At 40.5% G+C, this 19,702-nt stretch overlaps 1 protein-coding gene across 1 annotated transcript in view; it reads left to right on the plus strand.

Annotated features, from left to right (window-relative positions):
• The first annotated feature begins 235 nt into the window (after positions 1–235).
• Positions 236–19,702, plus strand: part of LOC138396615 (tubulin alpha-1C chain-like) — a 45,603-nt gene continuing 26,136 nt past the window's right edge. The window contains 2 exon segments of the mRNA XM_069490170.1: positions 236–337; positions 340–450. Of these exon segments, the coding sequence (XP_069346271.1) occupies positions 236–337; positions 340–450 (213 nt within the window).

The following is a 19,702-nucleotide window of genomic DNA, read 5'->3' on the forward strand; positions in this document are numbered from 1 at the left end:
TGCCAGGGAGCATATAGGAAAGAGGGTGGAGGACAAGGGGAACAGATTTGAAGCTGCTAAGGATGCATTTCAGTGATCTGTGGACAAAGATGGGGGTCACTGATCCCAAGGGTGCTATGACAAGGTCAGCTTCATCTTTTCTCTGTTCTTGGCAACAGCCAGTCTAGCCAGAAAGAGCAATCTGTCAAATCTAATTAGAGTAAAAGAAAGTGAACAATGGGCGCCCAGCTCTAAAATGACAACCCAGTTTAATGGGGTGGAGGAGCTCGGGAGAGATGTGTGCTTTGTGTGCTTGGAATTAGTTTCTTCAAATGGATCCTTTCCGAACTCAAACCGTAAAACATCTCCAGCTGGATTCTTATTTACTTCACCAGAACTCTCCAGTTCCCTGTGCTTTTAAATAAATGCACATCCAGCAAAAGCAGAGGAGAACTTGGCTCTGTTTCAAAGGTAAGTCTGTAATCGAAAATGGTTACATCATACATGGCTTGGACATGGTTCTGTGTGCATGCAACTGATGTTAATGGATTTGTTCATATTTCTTTTTTGTGTTTAATTATATTGGTGACATTAGTGTTTCTCTTATTTTTGCAATCCTTTTTTTATAAGGCTTATAACTAGATTCTTGAAATTTCAGAACAGCCTGAAATTTTATTAGGACCACAAATAAACACATTTTAAGATGCAAAAAAATTAATTATATTTTTGGCTTATACTTTAAATGACTTCTCTGAGGAAGCTATTTTAGTTCTTAAATCAAAAGTGGGTTTCACAGGGAAGAGGTATATTTTATAAATTGAATCAAATATGTATATTCCTTAAAATAAATGCATGAATACAGGTTATTGAAGCTTAAAAATCAGGCATCTGCATTATCTAAAGTCCCAAATAACAGAGGCCTGTCTGTTACCAACAGATACTATACTGAAGACTAATGGCTTATAAGTTTTACTCTGCCTCAATGTGGGACATTTAGACATCTTAGAAGTATGAGAAAAAAAATACTTCTGTGAGGTAAGAGGGAGAGAATGGGAAGAGAATAAGTTTTACACAATTTGTAGTTTACATGTCTTAGTCTGCCTGGTTTAGATGTTCTTTCCTCTGTGCTGTCTCATCTAATCCTCACGGCACCATGTAAAGTATGTCACTATTCTCTCCACTCTGCAGATAAGGGAACTAAGACCCTGAGAAATTATCCCAAGGTTACAGAAAAATGTAGTCAGGCCTTGAACCCAGGTCATCTGGTTCCAAGTCTAATGAACTAAGGACTGTATTTCTGGTAGAGACAGGAGACATTAAATTTAAGAAATCAGTAAATTATTAATAATGTTAGCATGAGGATTCTTCTATCGGTCTTTTATGGACACGAAGGAGGCAGTAGATTTTAGCTTGGTGTACTCATATCACCTTTCTTACTTTACCTCATGTTGCTAAGCTTTTATTTTCTAACAGCATCACTTGTTTCTTTTCTGTTCTTTATTCCGTTTTTTCCTTTACATATCCATTATATGAATAAATGATCTTGAAAAAAGACAAAGGAAAAGTCTGCCAATACTACCCACCTCACCACGAACCTAGTCATCTCCCCAGAAAAATGCTATTAACAATCTGGGGTATAACTGTTTTCTACCTGTGTTTGCATAGGGGTGTGTGTGTGTGTGTGTGTGTGTGTGTATCATATTGTTTTGTGTGGCTTTTTATTAATAAAACACAAATGATGCCATGCTGTACTTTTTGTTCCCAACTTGCTTCTTTTTTTCTTTTTTTAACTTTCTATGCCTTGTGGAGATCGTTTTATGGCAGTATGTTTAAATCTAATTCAGTCTTTTTAACTGTTACACACAATTCCATGCACCATCACTTTTGCTGTTTTCTCTGTACCTTCCTTGTCTGTGCCTTTGAAATGGCTTAATGGCATAGCAAGTCAACATTTAACCATATTTGTATTTATCGGGCAAGTAGAGACAGGCACAAGCTTTATGGCTGATTAGCGTGTCACTAACAACACATAAGAAAGGAAGGAAGGGTAGGAAGTGCCCACACCAGCACTGTGAGCCCAGATGAGAGGCCTAGCACAGGCACAGTGCTAGATTTGTTACCTCTCTGCCTCTGAATATTTTAGCATTTACTTTTTTTGAACCCACATATTCTCCAGACTTTTATTCCTTATATATGAGATAACAGTAACATACTTCACAGGGTGTTATGAGGATTAAACAAGATAATGTGTAGGAACAAACATCAAACCCAGGCATATTGAAACATGTTAAGTTATGAATTGTGCTGTGTGGACCCTGTTCCCCACCCCCCACTTCAGATATTATGTTGTAAGGCTCGAAGAAGGGTGGTTAATAAATGGAGCTGTGAATGTACTCATTAGATATTCTGGTCCAAGGTTGTGCCTAAAAACATTGGAGACTGACTGATAGCTGGATTCAAATCCTGATGTGGCTATTTATTAGTTGTGTGATTCTTACAATGTTTTGTCATATGTAAAACAAGGGTAATAATAATAATTACTTAGTCTGTGGGGTGTGGTGAGGTTTAAATGAGATGCTGTGTATAAAGTACTTAGTATGGTTTCTGGTATGTAGGACTATCAGCTGCTATCATCATCACTCAGAGAAGTTGCAACATCCCCACTTCCGTTTTCTCTCTATAAAGTATCACTACCCAGTTTCCTCAGAAGTGACAATACAGACAGGCCTTATATCTCAGAATTAAAGCACAGCCATTCATTGTTCATTTAGTCAATAATTTTTTTCTAAGCAAGTATTCCCTGAGTGCCCACTGCATGTTTAATACACTGCTGTGTACTGTGTGAAATATAAAGGAAGTGTCAAATAGGGTTTTTGCCCTCAACGTGCTTACAATTTTTAAATCAAAGTTCCTTAATATATGAGCTAACACTGGAGAGAATTTTGAACCTGTCAGATGAAAGGCTTTCTGCAATACATTCTCTGGATAACAGATAATAACAAACACAGCGTAGTATTGTGAATATACATGCCATGGCTATTTCATAAAAATTTTCTGAGCTGGGCACCATGGCTCACGCCTGTAATCCTAGCACTCTGGGAGGCCGAGGTGGGTGGATTGTTTGAGCTCAGGAGTTCGAGACCAGCCTGAGCAAGAGCGAGACCCCCCCATCTCTACTATAAAAATAGAAAGAAATTAGCTGGACAACTAAAAATATATAGAAAAAATTAGCCGGGCATGGTGGCACATGCCTGTAGTCCCAGCTACTCGGAAGGCTGAGGCAGTAGGATTGCTTGAGCACAGGAGTTTGAGGTTGCTGTGAGCGAGGCTGACACCATGGCACTCTAGCCTGGGCAACAGAGTGAGACTCTTTCTCAAAAAAAAAAAAAAAAAAAAAAATTCTGTTAATTTCAAAGGTATATATAATGTAATCCTTGAACACCTGCTTAGGTGTTCTGTATCTAGCTTCAGAATTATTTTAGAAGCTTGCCTGGACTTCACCTATAGAACTTGATCATGTCTCCCTTAAATGCTAGTGCATGCAGGGCTGGTTTCCTGACTGGGGTGGCTTTCACTTCCTCCTTAGAGAGCCAGAAAGGAGGAGGCCAGGCAGAAGGGATAGCTGCTTGAGAGGAACTGCACTCCACGCTGCCTAAGGCTTGCTTTCACAGTAACAGGCAGACATTACTTGTTCTGGACACAATATGAGTAGGTATTTAGGGGCAGATGGAATCCAAAGAATAGGAACTGTCTTAAAGGGCCTGAGGACACCGTGGGAAGGGACTGAAACTACATTATTTTGGGGGCAAATTCCCAGGAAATAAGCCTACAGTATTTCCAAAATGTCCACCTAGTCCTTCTCAGCCCAGTAAGCTTTCTTTGACCCACAGAACCCATTTTCTGTTTGTGTGTAAAGTCATTCCAGCTGGCCCAACATGAAATTCCAACTGGACATAAAAGGCCATTGCAGCTGTCAAGCCACGTGTGGATTTTGCTTTAAGAATCATTCCAGGCAGCAGATGCTCTGAGTGCCTGGGGAGTGGCATGCCTATTCCTCTTGCAGAAGCCAAGCACCCTGTGTCTTGATTCCACACTTAAATCAGGGATAAGAATTCTGAATGTCTTTTTAAAGGGGCTGTGTGAAATCATTCTTATGAGAAAAATATCACTTGTAAAAAGATGAGGTTTCTCAGAGAGCCCTCTCTTTTACTGCTGAAGGGATTTCTTTGTAGACAAAGAAATCTGCTCATACCGCTGTAAAGAAGAGATTCTAAGTGTAAGGTGTATGACATGTAATTATTGAGTTTAGTATAATCCAAAACACTCTCTCCACAACCTCTTTATGGAGGTGACTGTTTTATTTTATTTTGATAAAGTGGAGTACATTTCTGAGATTTTTGCCTGGAAACTCAGAATAAAAACTTACAGCACGTTAGAATTCTAAAAATAGTTTGACCCTGCATTTCATAGTCAGAGGTCAGGGCTCCAAAAACATGGTGTCCAAATCATTATTGCTGATTAATTTATTTTGCCCTCCCACAAGAGGCGAAGGCAGCTGGTGTATGAGACTTGAGAGAGGGCTCATTTTCCAAGGAAGAACAAAGAGAAAGTTGCCACCCCTCCCCCCTTGGAGCAGCAGCTTTGCTTTGTTTGAGCAGACTCCCTCTGGGCACTGCAGCAGCAGAGGCTCAAAGCTGCGTCCCTGAGATTAGTTTGGAACGCTTGGTTCAGCAGCCGGGCGATGTGGGGAGATGTGTGCCTGCACAGTATCAATGTTATTAGCTGCCCTGCTCGTATCCTTTCCCTGAAGGACATGAAAACTAAAATAAAATCTTAAACCCCCTCAGGTGACTGAATGGACCCCCTCTTGGCCAAGGGGACCCCAGAAATACCCTAAAGCTGAATCTCTGGCCACGGGAAAGGAGGTCAGACAGGCCTCATCACGCCCCCCTCCCTTCTTGGAGATATCCTTTGTAACTCATTAACAGCCTTAAGGCTACGCAAGACAAAGCTTAAACCACACCTGCAGGTCATCAGTTTACTTAACAGATCACTTGAATCTGGGTATGTGTCTGGTTCATTGGCCTGTCTCTGATTAACGGACTTCCTTAACTTAAAACATTCCAAACCTTTAGATAAAGTTTCATTTCTTTAACCAATCACAAATCAAACAATCTTTAAGCTCACCTATAACCTGTAATCCCCCTGCTTCAAGATGTCCTGCCTTTTCCGCCAAACCACTGTATACCTTCCATGTATTGATTTATGACTTTACATGTAATTCCTATCTCCCTGAAATGTGTAAAAACCAAACTGTAACCCAACCACGGGGAGACTTAGACTTCTTGGGCGTGGCTCTCTGGGCCAGGGTTGCACGTATTCAGCTCAGAATAAACCTGTTTAAAGTATTTTACAGATTTTGGGTTCTTTTCCATTGACACTTTTATAACACAGTAACACTTAGGGAGACATAGCCCTCCTTTACTTCTGTTTCTCTGCAGACAAACAAATGTCAGGCATCTTCCTGGATCCGGTCCCTGACTCACTGCGTCACTACATAGCCATTGCTCTTTTCTGTCTTCCAAACACTGACCTCTCTCAGTGCTCATCTGGTTGGATTCAGATTGTGAGAGTTACAGCCCAAGTGGTCACTTACAGGACTTGGTGGGGGGTATCCAACCTTCTACTTTCAGGGCCTCAAAAACCCTTCTGTTCCAGTTGGGTTCCTAATTATGGAGTTGACGGTGCTACTGTACAAAAGAGAGGGTTCTATTTTGAACCAGAGCCCATAATTTATGCCTATAGCTGTGCCCTGATGGGAGATGGGAATCTTCGTATCCAACAACAGGGACCTGGTAAACAGCATGACTTCTAGACTAAGGGAAATGGTCCATCTATAGGCGTTCACTCCCTTAGGAGAAGAAAAATGGAGATGTACAATTCTTACACCTAAAGCAATGAATCTCTTCAAGTGGAAGGGACCAGAAGGTTATTACTGAATCATGTGGACAACGTGAAGGACAGGGCTCTGTAGGAGAAAGCATCTGCTTAATGAAGGGCAACATAAAGCTCTGTGCAATGTAAAAGGAGGGAAGCTGCATTTTGGCATCATCTTGCGGGTGAGAGTTCTTGTCAACAGGGCTGGCTCAAGAGGTGAAGCGCAACCCATCATCTTCTGTGGGCTTCAGCCATAGGGGGAGAAAGGTGGTACCACGGTTCTCTCCCAGTGGAGGACGGTGACGTATTCTAAGCAGATGATTGCAGAGGCTCCTGTCAAATGAGTGAAGAGAAAAAGGGAGTGGGGAGAGGAGGAGGGACTCTAGAAATGGCAGTGCAATAATCCTGTAATAAAAATGAGGGGCCATAGTCAGGAATGATAAGTACATCCACCTTGAAATTCAACCCCTTGCCCATTTTTCTAATTTGCTTCCGATAACGTCTCTTAATATTTTGCAAACCCCATTAATAGGCTAGAATAAATGAAAGCGGGCCTCTATCAGGTTCTATTTTTCATTCTCCTCTAGGATTGTTTTAAATAACAACAATGCCCTAAAAAGCAAATCCACCGATTTTTAGCTTTGGGAAGCATTAAAAACCGTTAAGCCCTTTGAAAGATCGCCTCCCAAAACCATAACAGCCCTCCAAGGTTTCTCTTCCCGACAGAAAGGCGGCTCTGGTGGCGCCCACCACTTTCCGTTTCGTTTAGGGCGCATACTGCAGACTGAGTGCGAGGGCCATTTGGAACGCGCCGGTCTAACGTCTCAAGCGAGGGGTGCCGCAGCCTCCGAGCTCCGGGGTCCTTGTCCCTTCTGACCGGCAGGCGGCGCTGTCTCGGGGCGCCGCAGCCACCGCCCGGCCGCCACCAAGGCCATTTCCGCCGCGGCCCCACGAGTGTGTCCCGGCCACGCCTTGCTGTCTGGAAGCCGCCGTGCTTCACCCAGCGCTGCGTGCTGAAGTTTCTGAACCCTGTGCGCTGAAATATTACTGCTATTTCAAAACTTACTTCTTGGGTCTTTTGAGAGAGTGGAAAACCTAAAAAAACAAACAAAAAAACCCCCACACGTATTTGGGGATTGCATAATCGATGATTTTTTAAACATCTCAAATGTATTTCAACTTATTCGAATAAAATGGGCCAGGGGCTTCTGACACAACAAATAAGGCAATATGTGTTGAAAATTAAAATGCTTAAAAAAAACAAATTCTCCTTCCTGTTTATTCCAGATTCTTCTACAGGCGTAGGACAGCTCGCGAAAATTCAGCTGGGGCGCCATCTGCTGGACACTCCGCGCCGCTGCAAGGCCCGGGAAGGTGTCGGCGTTGCAGGCGAAGGCCCTGCTTTGTGCCCTGGAAAGGCTCTGGCACCAAGGTAGCATCCACATGCGGTCTGCTTATCTAAAAAGAGACTAAACTAACCCTCTAGGAGGAAATGGTCAATGTTGAGACGCCCTCGGACCTAAATGAGCCGGCATTTACTATATTAGTGGTTGGTCTTTTAGGAAAACCCGGGGTTTCAGTAGAGAGGCATAACATATCATTTACACGGGCCCATCTTTCAGGCACAGGGCTGAAAACTAAAATTGTTTTCTATCACTGCACACAGGGGAGTATCAGGGATGGAAGTCACAGTATATTTGTTCTCCTGAATGGAACTGATTTTGGTGAGTGGAAGGAATTTCAAAGGTGAAGAGGGTGACAGAAACAAAATTAATCTGGGAGTAGGGAGACATTAAAATGTGGCCTTGGGCATGGTTTGATGTAAGATTACTAAGCCCTGCTACCATTTTCCAAGCTGGTAAGTCAGTTCTGATTCACTTGAAGGTTTTTCTATTTAGGAGACTTCAGGCCCTTTCCACACAAGGATCTAAACCCATTTGCAAACACATTTATATACATACTTCCACATAAGCCTGTGTTCACCATTGTTGCAAACTTTGTTAAAGCCCATAATCAGAAAACGCTGTGGAACTGGCAGAAAGCAGAATTTTAGAGCAGATTACGGTTGGCCCACCCATCTGGAAAAATATGGTGTCACTGATAGGAGGCCTTTGTAATGGAAACATGTTATCAAACATAGTTCTAACCCTTCAGAGCTTATAGCTACTTTCTAACAAAACTGCAATTTTGTATTCTGAGGTAAGCTTATAATGGTTTTCCTGAAAGAGATAAAGTAACTTTATCAACAATATAGGCTACACAAGCCTTGCTGATTATGTAGCCCTTGGGGCCTATGTCATATAACTTCCATATACAGTCATGTAAGGGCGATTTTGTCGTGTAAACATCACAGAGTGCACTTACACAAACCTAAACAGCATAGCCTACTATACTCCTATGCCGTGTGGTATAGCCTGTTACTCCTAGGCTATAAACCTGTACAGCATGTTACTGTACTGAATACTATGGGCAACTGTAACACATAGTAAGTATTGGTGTATCTAAACATAGCTTAACATAGAAAAGGTACAGTAAAAATATAGCATTATAATCTTTTGGAACCACGGTAGTAAATGAGGTCCTCACTGACTGAAACGTCATTATGTGGTACATGACTGACTGTACAGTCGATGTTTTATAAGGACATCCTTTGGTACTTTATTAACTAAGCCCTAGGGATCAGACCTGTCTGATTCTACCAACATAGTGATCATACAGAAAATGTTAACCCTCTGTGTGGGTGCTTGAAGAAGATACTTAGGCAACTGTATCAGAGAACTAGAAGACTGAGTATATTTTCTATTTTGAAAGAACAAAGAGTTATTGGGTACCAAATTATAACCAGTATGGGAAATATTTTATGACTGATATGACATCTATCATATCTTAGACTTCTGCTAATGTGAGAATATATAAGAAAAAACAGGCAGGGCCCAGTGGCTCACTCCTGTAATCCTAGTACTTTGGGAGGCCGATATGGGAGGACTGGTTAAGGTCAGGAGTTTGAGACCAGCCTGAGCAAGAGTAAGACCCCAATCTCTACAAAAAAATGGAAAAATTAGCCGGACATGCCATGATGAGTCCGCTGCACTGTAGCCCAGGCAACAAAGCAAAACCTTGTCTCAAAACAGAAACAAAAATAAATAAATAAAATCAGTTGTTCGTATACTCTCACTCAACAATCAACACAGAACACTTTTACTTCCATGACCGCTGGTCACCAAAATGTAGGTGAGGACTTCTCTCCACCAGCAATCAGTCAGTTCTTTTCCACAATGGACACCAGCTGAGTGTCCTCTAATTCAATTTTATTCTAACGCTGTCTACCTGAAGATAGCATCAGATGCGATGGATTGAGGACTCAGTACCACAAGACTGAGCCCCCACTTCTGATGCCAATCTCAAGCCCAGGTTGTTTTTACCTGTGCTCTGACTGATCTGCTATATATGAGGGTTCTTACAACCCCTTCTTTGGGTTTGATTAATTTGCTAGAGCGGCTCTCAGAACTCAGGGAAAGACTTACGTTTATCAGTTTATTACAAAGTATACTTTAAAGGATACAAATAAACAGCCAGATAAAGAGACTCATAGGGTGAAGTATGGGGGGGGAGTTCCTGTGCCCTCCCCGAGTGCACCACTCTCCACAAACCTCCACGCATTCAGCCATCCAGAAGCTCTTTGAACCCAATTCTTCTGCGTTTCTATGGAAGCTTCATTACATAGGTATGGTTAATTAAACCATTGGCGGTAGTGATCAGCCAGCCCCTGTGCCCTCCCCAGAGGTTGGGGGATGGGGATGGTGCTGAAAGTTCCAACCGTCTGAGATGTGGCTGGTTCCTCTGGCAGCCAGCGCTCCATCCTGTAGCCATCCTGACTTTCCCAAAATCACCTCATTAGCATAAGCTCAGGTGTAGTTGAAAACAGTTTGTTATAAGTAACAGGAGACTTTCACTTATTACTCTGAAAGTGTAATTACTCTGAAGCTGTTTGGGAGCTGCTTCAGAACCCAGGACAAAAGCCCAGATGATTTAACAAAAGATATCCTATTGCTCTAGTCACTTAGGAAATAAGGCTCTTAGGAGCTGAGAGCCAGGAATCATAGATGAAAACCAAAAAATATATGTCATAATATCACATAATGTATTTGTAGAGGAGAGTCTTCCAAAGAAATAAGTAGCTTGAAGCCGGGCACGAGCATGGTGGTGCCCACAGCCACTCGGAGGCTGAGTGAGAGGATGGCTTGAGCCCAGGAGTTCGAGCCAGACAACATAGCGAGGGGCCATCTCTGAAATAAATCAATAAATCGCTTGATAACAAATCAGCACTGAATGTTGCCATTAAATATAGAATTGAGCCTCTCTCAGTGAAGGTGCTCTCAGGGCCTGTCTTGGGACAGTGCTGGGAACAGAGGTGGAGCAGTGGGAGCTGGATACCTTGAGCCCACACAGGCTCTTCGTCTTCTGTAGCAGAAAGCAGTCCCTTGAAACTGTTTTCTCCTGTTCTTATTTGCTTAGAGAACAGGAGCCCTTGGAACAGAGCCACATACACAAACTACCTGTCCCTTTCCTCACAGACATCCCAAGAGCATTCACTGAGCACTATTATTGGTGAAGCCAATGTAAAAAGGCTACTACCCATTCCCCCAGCAATTGAGCTCAGGGTTCAAATATTTGTGTTTGGCAAAAAAGCAAGGGGAAAATTTTTAAAGAGATGACCTTTCCCTTGACTTTCTGCTTGTTCTAAATTGGGCTTTTGAGAGTATGTGACCATTCTGTGAAGAAAACACAAAACAGATTGAATTTGATAGTTTCTATCTGGACCCTAGAGTTAAGTAAATGTGTCTCTCATGGTTGAAATCCTGACTCCACAGAGGAATTACCTTAAAAATTCAAATGCAATGCATTTTAAAATCAGTTCAATGCATTTTTGTTTTCTCAGCATAGATCAGTATTCTTCTCTCCTCTCTCTGCAAAACGTCAGCTCATTAGAGGTTTTTGGCTTTCTGGCCACTTCTGGGAAGACTTCCTTAACCCCCAGGGGCAGGGAGGGTGCCTCTGCAGTGCGTTGGCACCGCCTCATGGCTCCACATCATAGCTCTTATAATACCCTATATAATAACTGCTTATCTGTCTGTCTCCCATACTAGACTTACATTCTGTGAGAATGGGGCCAAGGCTATTATGTTCATTTTGCATCCCCAATGTGTGATTAGTGCCTCAGACTAGGCAGATGTTAGGTAGGTATTTCCAATGAAGGAACTGGCACGATGACCACATAGAAAGGTATAGACCCGATAGAGTACCAAGGAGCGTGAGCGTGGCTTGGCTGGAGCCTGAGGGGACTGACGGGAGATAAGGTGGAGTGGTTATGATGTCTTGAATGGGGTCATCAGAACTTGAAATAGTTGCAAACGATAAAATTTCTCATGTATTATATATTGGAGAAGTGCTTTACATATATTTTCATCAAAAGCTTGGAGCCACAGATCTAGCTCATTCCATTTGTAGAATATCACTTTATCGGCAAAACCAGTCACCCTGGCCAAAGCACTCAGTCAAATAGACTTCTTTTCTTTCTTTTTATCTTTTTTTAATTAGCTGAGGCTTTCAAGAGACTGCAAAATAGACTTATTTTCTATCAGAAGAAGTTTAGCTTCACTTTTTCAACTAAAAAAACTCTGTATTACAACAGAGCCTTTCACTATCTCGCTTATGACTTCTAATTCTGACATAGCTGTCTGTTCAAGGCACAGAGGCTTTCCACAGATTTGTCAAGTGGATGAAATAAGGCACTATCCTGTCAGTAGTTCTTACTTGGCTCTCAAGAGATTCTCCCTCAGGCATGAGGCACTGTCAAATTAATCCTTTGGGGACATAGTACATAGTACAGTTCGGGATGGCTGAGGGATACCTTTCTGTTATGAAGGCTGAGAGCGATTGGGAAGGGGAGGCTGGAAAAGAGGAATCCGCTCATTGCAAGCCATTTTCAGGCAGATCCCTTTCAGGAGAGGGGACATTTGGTAGTTCAGAGTCTGGAAATTGGGCCCCTTAATACTATCTTGTTAAAGAAAAACTTTAGACTAATTAAATTTAACAGTTTAATTGAGCAAAGAACGATTCAGAATAGGTTCAGAGCAACTCTGGTGCTGCTGCGTGGTTGGATAGCATTTATAGGCAGAAAAGGAAAGTGATGTAGAGAAAACGGAAGTGAGGTACAGAAGCAGCTGGATTGGTGACAGCTCAGTGTTTGCCTTATTTGAACACATCTAGAATAGTTGGCTGCCTGTGACTGGCTGAGATTGGGCTACTTGCTGCAGTCTGTTTACATATCCAGTTAGGCTACAGTTCATTACGTTTGCAGAAACCTTTAAACCAAACTTAAAATATGTGAGAAGGAAGCTTTAGGCTAAACTTAATTTAACATACTGTGTACCCTCAAGGGATGTAGACCCCAGTTTGAAGACTGTGGTTGTAAAAAACCTGAATTTCATCTCATAGACCAGTGGTCTCCAGCATGGGGTGTGCAAGCAGTGCAGACAAAAGATATTACACGGTTTGCAAAAGCTGGCTAGCTAAAAATTTAAATTTAAAAAAATTATAGATTTGATTTATACTTTTAAAATACACTCTTTAAACTTAATATTTTAATAGATGTTTATAATTAATATAAAACAGAAGTACAATAGTATCTAAACAAATTTAAATTATACATATGTACATATATACATATATGTGTGTGTGTATATATTTCACATATTGCCTAGGGGTTCCTAGGCAACCCCTAGGAAACTAGATGTAAAAATAACAACAAAAGAAAAGAAACAGACAGAGAGAGGATGTGCAAACATTAGTATACTGGTAGTCACATGCAAAAAATCTGGAATCACTTGCTTTTAGGCGCAGTGTAGGATCATTAAAGATTTATGAGTAAGGGAGTAAAAACATGATTGTTGACTGGCATAGCAAGAACCAGTGCCAAGCATTGAGAAGAATACACAGAGGTACCAGGACTGCCTTCAAAGAGCTGGCAGACTGACTGACACATGGAAAAACAAATAACAATAGTGAATGATAAAAAGTACATGGCCAATTAGAAGAAGGACAATGAGGAAGCAGTTTAGGAGAACACAAAAAGAGCAATTTTTTAAATTCGCATGTTGCCTGCAGAAAGAGCTGAATTTCAGCAAGGCCCTAAATGGGGCCCTAAGTGGCCTCACCACACTATTTTCATTTCAAATTCCACACATTCTGTTTGGTCATATTTTTTCTTCTCTATCTTTAATCACCAAATTGATGTTTAGCTTCTGATTTGGGGGACTGTGTCCTTCAGCTCTTAGAAGAAACATCTAAAAATGAGAAAGTTTCTGATTAACAAGGATTTACATCTGTAGTCCTGGTCTTCCAGAATATATCGACATTATAATGGTTAAAATGTCCAGGGAAAAAAGAAGTTGGCACAGTAATTTGAGTAGCTTCCCTATTTTTAGAAATTCTAGTATGACCAAAATTTCCCAGAGAGAGGGATTTTTAAAAGTTCCCAAAGAACACCATAATAAGTTACAATAATACTTTATAGTTGTATATAATGGATACAGTCTCAAAGGGTTTTCATGATCTTATCCCTGCATTCCCACCAGTTACGTCTCTACTGTGTGTAAGGTGATAAAAGAGGTCGAGAGCCATCCCAGCTCACAGTGTGAACAGAAGCTCAGGCCTCCTGACAAATACTATGTTGGAAAAAATCTCTGAAGCATCCACCCAGTTGTTTTCTTAGACCACACCTGACTTACAATAAAACCATAGGTATTATTTTAGCCATTTAACAGAAGAAAAAAACAAGACTTGGAGAAGATAAGTGCACCTTCCAGGTGCACAATTACTAAATGACAGAGCTGTAATTCAACCCAGGTCTGTCTTACTCAGAGCCTGTTTTAGTGCCTGCAAAGTAACTGATAATTTTTGATAAGACAGTTTCAGTACAGTAGGGACAGGAGACAGATTACAAGGGGCTTATTCACTTATTCATCAAAAATTTATTGAGGAGGGTCAAACTTCCAGCTATGGCAGAGTAAGGAGGTAAACAAATCATCTGCCTGAAAAAACAGCTACAGAGCTGGAAAAAGTTGACAAAACAACCATTTTTAGCACTCTGGAAATTGACCAAAGGCATATAATATTATAATCTGAGAAGCATTTACACTTGAATAACTGTAGAACTTCAGTAATAACAGTGACATCCTTGCCTGGGCCTGCTTCCATTCCCAGCCCTCCCCTCAGCTCAGTCAGCCTAGAGATTTTGCCTATGTTTTTTTTGTTTGTTTGTGGTTTTTTTTTTTTTTTTTTTTTTTGAGACAGAGTCTTGCTTTGTTGCCCGGGCTAGAGTGAGTGCCATGGCATCAGCCTAGCTCACAGCAACCTCAAACTCCTGGGCTTAAGTGATCCTACTACCTCAGCCTCCCGAGTAGCTGGGACTACAGGTATGTGCCACCATCCCCGGCTAATTTTTTCTCTATATATTTTAGTTGGCCAGATAATTTCTTTCTAATTTTAGTAGAGACGGGGGTCTCACTCTTGCTCAGGCTGGTCTCGAACTCCTGACCTCGAGCCATCCTCCCGCCTCGGCCTCCCAGAGTGCTAGGATTACAGGTGTGAGCCACCGCGCCCGCCCTGAGATTTTGCCTATGTTGGGAAAGCTGTGAGGACCAGCTTTGCGGCCACAGTCAAGGGGGGCTTACTTGATTTGGAGCAGGGGCAGGCCAAAGGTTCCACTAACCTGAGGTTACAGCTGTGTCTGGGGCAAGCGCATTCCTCACTGAGGCTGTGCACAGCAGACGGGCCCTAAGATACTCACATATTCCTGGCTAACTCTGGGGCTGCCTGCACAGAGATGTGATGAAAGGGCCCAGCAGAGAGTAAAAATAAAAGCCCAAACAGAATTGAAAATGGCCTGAACTTTGAATTGTGTGCTCACTCACCTACACAGAAATTCATTATCAGAGGATAGAAGAAGCCCTTTTGGCTTGAAGTGTTTCGGCACAATTTCTGTTCCATCATTGATTGACCATTAGGCCACTCAGTCAAATGGGGCAACTCCTAGGAAGCCAAACTTAAAAATAAAAACAAGAGAAAAGAAACTGAGCAGAGATTTCAGCAGCTGCACACCTCAGAGGAGACAGAGCTTATAGATTTAACCCAGGCAAATCATTACACAAAAAAACCCACAAATAAACCAGAAAACAAGCTTGAGGGAGAAAAATCAGAATCCAGAGTTGCTACAATATATTATTTAAATATCCAGTTTTCAATAAAATATGCAAAGAGATAGGAAAGTATGACCCATTCTGAGGAAAAGCAACAGTTTAGTAGAAGCTGTGAGTGTCCCTAGAAGTTGGAATTGGCAAGCAAAGATGTCAAAGCAGCAATCACAACTATGTTCAAAGAACTAAAAGGAATCATGTTTAAAGAATCAAAGGAAAATAGGACAATAATGAATCAACAAATAAAGACTCTCAATAAGGAAATAAATTATTTTAAAAAAAGGTAAATGTAATTTCTGGAGGTGAAAATACACAATAACAGGAATGAAACATTTGCTACAGGGGATCAAAATCAGACTCAAGGGCAGAAAAGAATTAGTGAACTTGAAAAAAGATCAACAGAAATGATCCACTGAAGAATAGAAAGAATAAACATTGAAGAAAAACAGAGTCCCAGAGGCTTGTGGGACATCATCAAACATGCCAACATATGTGTAATAGAAAAGGAGAGAAAGAGGCAGAAAAAAATATTTGAAGAAATAATGGTCAAAAACTTGCCAGATTTGATTATAAACATTAATCTAGGCCAGGCACAGTGGGTCACATCTGTAATACCGGTACTTTGGGAGGCCAAGGCAGGAGGATCACTTGAGCTCAGGATTTCAAAATCAGCCTGGGAAACGTAGCAAGACCCTGTCTCTGGGGGGCGCGGGGGAAGCCAGGCATGGAGGTACACACCTGTAGTCCCAGCAACTCAGGAGGATGAAGCCGGAGGATTGCTTGAGCCCAGGAGTTCAAGGCTACAGTGAGCTATGATTGCTCTGCACCACTGTACTCCAGCCTGGGCAACAAGCGAGACCCCATCTCTGAAAAAATAAAAAATAAAAAAGATACAAAATTATATAAAGCAATAATTATAACATAATATGTTCATCTATTCATGGGTTTATAACATATACATGTGATATAGGTGATGAATAATAATATATTTGTAAAAAATATAGTGAATTATGAGGTTTCCTGGTGATCTGCATAAATGAGTGCTACAGGATAGGCATCAATAGGGAATCTGGGCTGTGTATCCATAGTTCTCTGGCAGGGACTGGTGTTGACTCCACCCTCAGGTTATCAGTTGCTTCTCAGTGAACACAGTTCATTTTCTGTGTGAATGCATCTGGTGCTTGCCTTTAGGGGGTTCCTCCGAGCCCAACATCTTCTGATCCAGATGTGCTCTTTTGATCAGATCCAGTGATAATAACCCAATAATGACATTAATTGTGAATGATCTAAACACCTCAATCAAAAGACAGAAATTGCCACATTGGATTTAAAAAACAAGATCCAACTATAAAGTGTCTACAAGAGATATTTTAATTTCAATACCACAAATAGATTAACAGTAAAAAAATGGAAAAAGACATATCATGGAAATAGTAACCATCAGAGAGCTATAGTGGCTACATTAGTATCAAACAAAATAGAGTTAAGACTTTGCTGTCCCTAAAAAATGTTACCAGAGACAAAGAGGGACATTTAATAATGAAAAAGGGATAAATTCTTCGGGAAGATATAACAATATAAACATGTAGGCACCTAACAACAGAACTCCAAAATACATGAAACAAAAACTGACAGAATTGAAGGGAGAAATAGACAACTCAACAGTACGAGTTGGGACTTCAATACCCCATTTTCAGTAATGGATAGAACTACTAAATAGAAAACCAGCAAGGATATAGAAGACATCAACCAACTTGACCTAATTGACATATATAGAACACTGACCAATGACTGCAGAATTCATTCTTTACAAGTGCACATGGAATATTTTTCAGGATAGACTATTACAGCCTTACCAGGTTCACTGCCCACTGCTCAAGAGGAAGCCAGTACACAAGACAGCAGGAGTTATGGCAGAGAAAGAGTTTAATATTGCAGGTGCCATGCAAGGCAATGGGAAGAAGTTTTCAAATCTGGGTCCCCAAGAATATGGAAGAAAAGGTTTTTACAGATAGTTTGGCAGTCAAAGGGCTAGGCAATTAATTGGGTCTGCTGATTGGCTGGGGATGAACTCATAGTATCAGGAAGCAGAAATTGCCTTCTTCTGCTGAGTCACTTCCTGAATGGGGGTCGCAAGACCAGTTGAATCAGTTCCTTGGTAGGGCCACTGGTCTGGATGGGTCAGCCATTCCACTGGAAGGCAGGGCCTGGAAGGTATCTCAATAACTAGGTTTAGTTTTCACAAGGGCGATGTTATCTATGGGAGCAGTGAAGAAAGCTAAGAATCTTTACAACCATCAGCTGGGGAACAATGGCTGGTTTTATATATATATTTCCCCTACCACAGTTCCCACCTTGTGGCCTTTTATTAACGGTATAAAAGGTGGTTTCAAGACCATATGTTAAGACATAAAACAAGTGTTCAGTAAATTCAAAAGAATTAAAATCAACAAACTATGTTCTCTGACCACATGGAATGAAGTCAGAAATCAACAACAGAAAGAAATCTGGGAAATCCCTAAATATTTGGTAATTAATCAGACTTCTAAAAAATACACAGGTCAAAGGATATATCACAAGGGAAATTTTAAAACATTTTAAACTCAATGAAAATGAAAACACAACATATCAAAATTTATGGGAAACAGCTAGAAGTACTTACAGGGAAACACTTATGTCAGAAAAAAAGAAAGGTCTCAAATCAATAACTTAAGCTTATACTTTAAGAAAATAAAAAGAATGACTCAATGTTGATGAAGAAAAAAATAAATAGTAAAAGAATGTCATAAAAAAGTAAATTAGATACAAAAAAATTTAAAAAGAAAGAAAATCAAACTAAATCTAAGGCAAGCAGAAAAGAAGAAATAAATATTAGAGTAGAAATCAATAAAATAGAAAACAGAAAAACAATATAGAAAATCAATGAACCAAAAGTTGTTTCTTTGAAAAGATCAACAAACTTTAACAGACTTTTAGCTATATTAACAAAAGAAAAAAGAGAAGACAATTACCAGTATCTGGATGAAAGAGGGGACATCAATATCCACCTTACAAAAATGAAAATGATTATAAGGGTATATTATGAACAAGTTTATACCAATAAATTAGACAACTTAAGTGAAATGGAAAAATCTCTAGAAAGACACAAATTACTAAGACCAACTCAAGAAGAAATAGAAAATCTGAATATACACATATGAAGTGGGAAAATAAAAAAAGAACTAGCAATCAAAAATCTTCTCCCAAGGAAGAACCTAGTTCCAGATGGTTTCACTGGTGCATTATATTAAGTATTTAAAGAAGCAATAATACTAATACTTGACAAATTCTTTCAAAAAATAGAGGAGGAGGGAACACTCCCAATTCATTCCATAAGCTCAGTATTACCCTGATAATAAAACCAGGCAAAGATAGCACAAGAAAAGAAAATTACAAATCAATATCCCTTATAAATATTGATGCAAAAATCCTCCACAAAATACTGGTGTCAACAGAAAAGAAGCCAAACTCCGTAAAATAATTTTAAAGAGATTTATTCTGAGCCAAATTTGAGGACCATGACCCGGAGCCATGCCCAAGAAGCCTTGAGCAAGTGGACTCAGTGTGGCTGGGTTCCAGTTTGGTTTTATACATTTCAGGGAGACAGGGATTATAGGGAAAGTCATAAATCAATATGTGGGAGGCATACATTGGTTTGGCTGGAAAAGGTGGGCCATCTCAAAGGGGGGGTGGGGGGAGGGCAGGGCTTACAGGTTATAGGTGGGTTTGAAGATTCTTTGGCTTGTAATTGGTTGAAGACATGAAGCTTTGTCTAAAGACTTGGAATGTTTCAACATAAGGAGCTGTTTATCAGAGATAAGCCACTGGACACATATTTGTTGTGTAAATTGAGGACCTCATGTTTGTCTTGCATACCCTTAGGCCTGTTAGTGGGTTAAAAGGATGTCTCTAAGAAGGGAGGGGAGCATGATAAGGCATGTCTGACCTCCTTCCTCATGGCAGGCAATTTAGTTTTAGGATATTCCTTTGGCCATGAGGGGGTCCATTCAGCCAGCTGGTGGCGGGGGTGAGCCTTAAAATTTTATTTTAGTTCACACTGGCAAACTGAATCCAGGAACATATAAAAAGGATTATAAATTGGATTTATCCCAGAAATGTTGGTTTAACATCCTAAAATCAATTAATGTAATACATTATATTAGTAGAATAAAGAACAAAACCCACATGATCATCTCAATAGCTGCAGAGAAAGCATGAGACAAAATCAACCCCTTCATGATAAAAACTCAATAAATTAGGAATAGAAGGGAATTTCTTCAACCAGATGAAGGGCATCTAAGAAAAACCCACATTGTGTGTCCATCAACCGGTGAATGGATAAACAAAATATGATATTATCCATACAATAAAATACTATTTAGCAACAAGAAGGAATAAAATACTGATACATGCAACCACATGGATTAACCTCAGAAACATTATGCTCAGTGAAAGTAACCAGATTCACAGGTTATGATTTTTTGCATTGT

This window comes from Eulemur rufifrons, chromosome 16 (assembly GCF_041146395.1).
Source record: "Eulemur rufifrons isolate Redbay chromosome 16, OSU_ERuf_1, whole genome shotgun sequence".
Classification (NCBI taxonomy): Eukaryota; Metazoa; Chordata; class Mammalia; order Primates; family Lemuridae; genus Eulemur; species Eulemur rufifrons.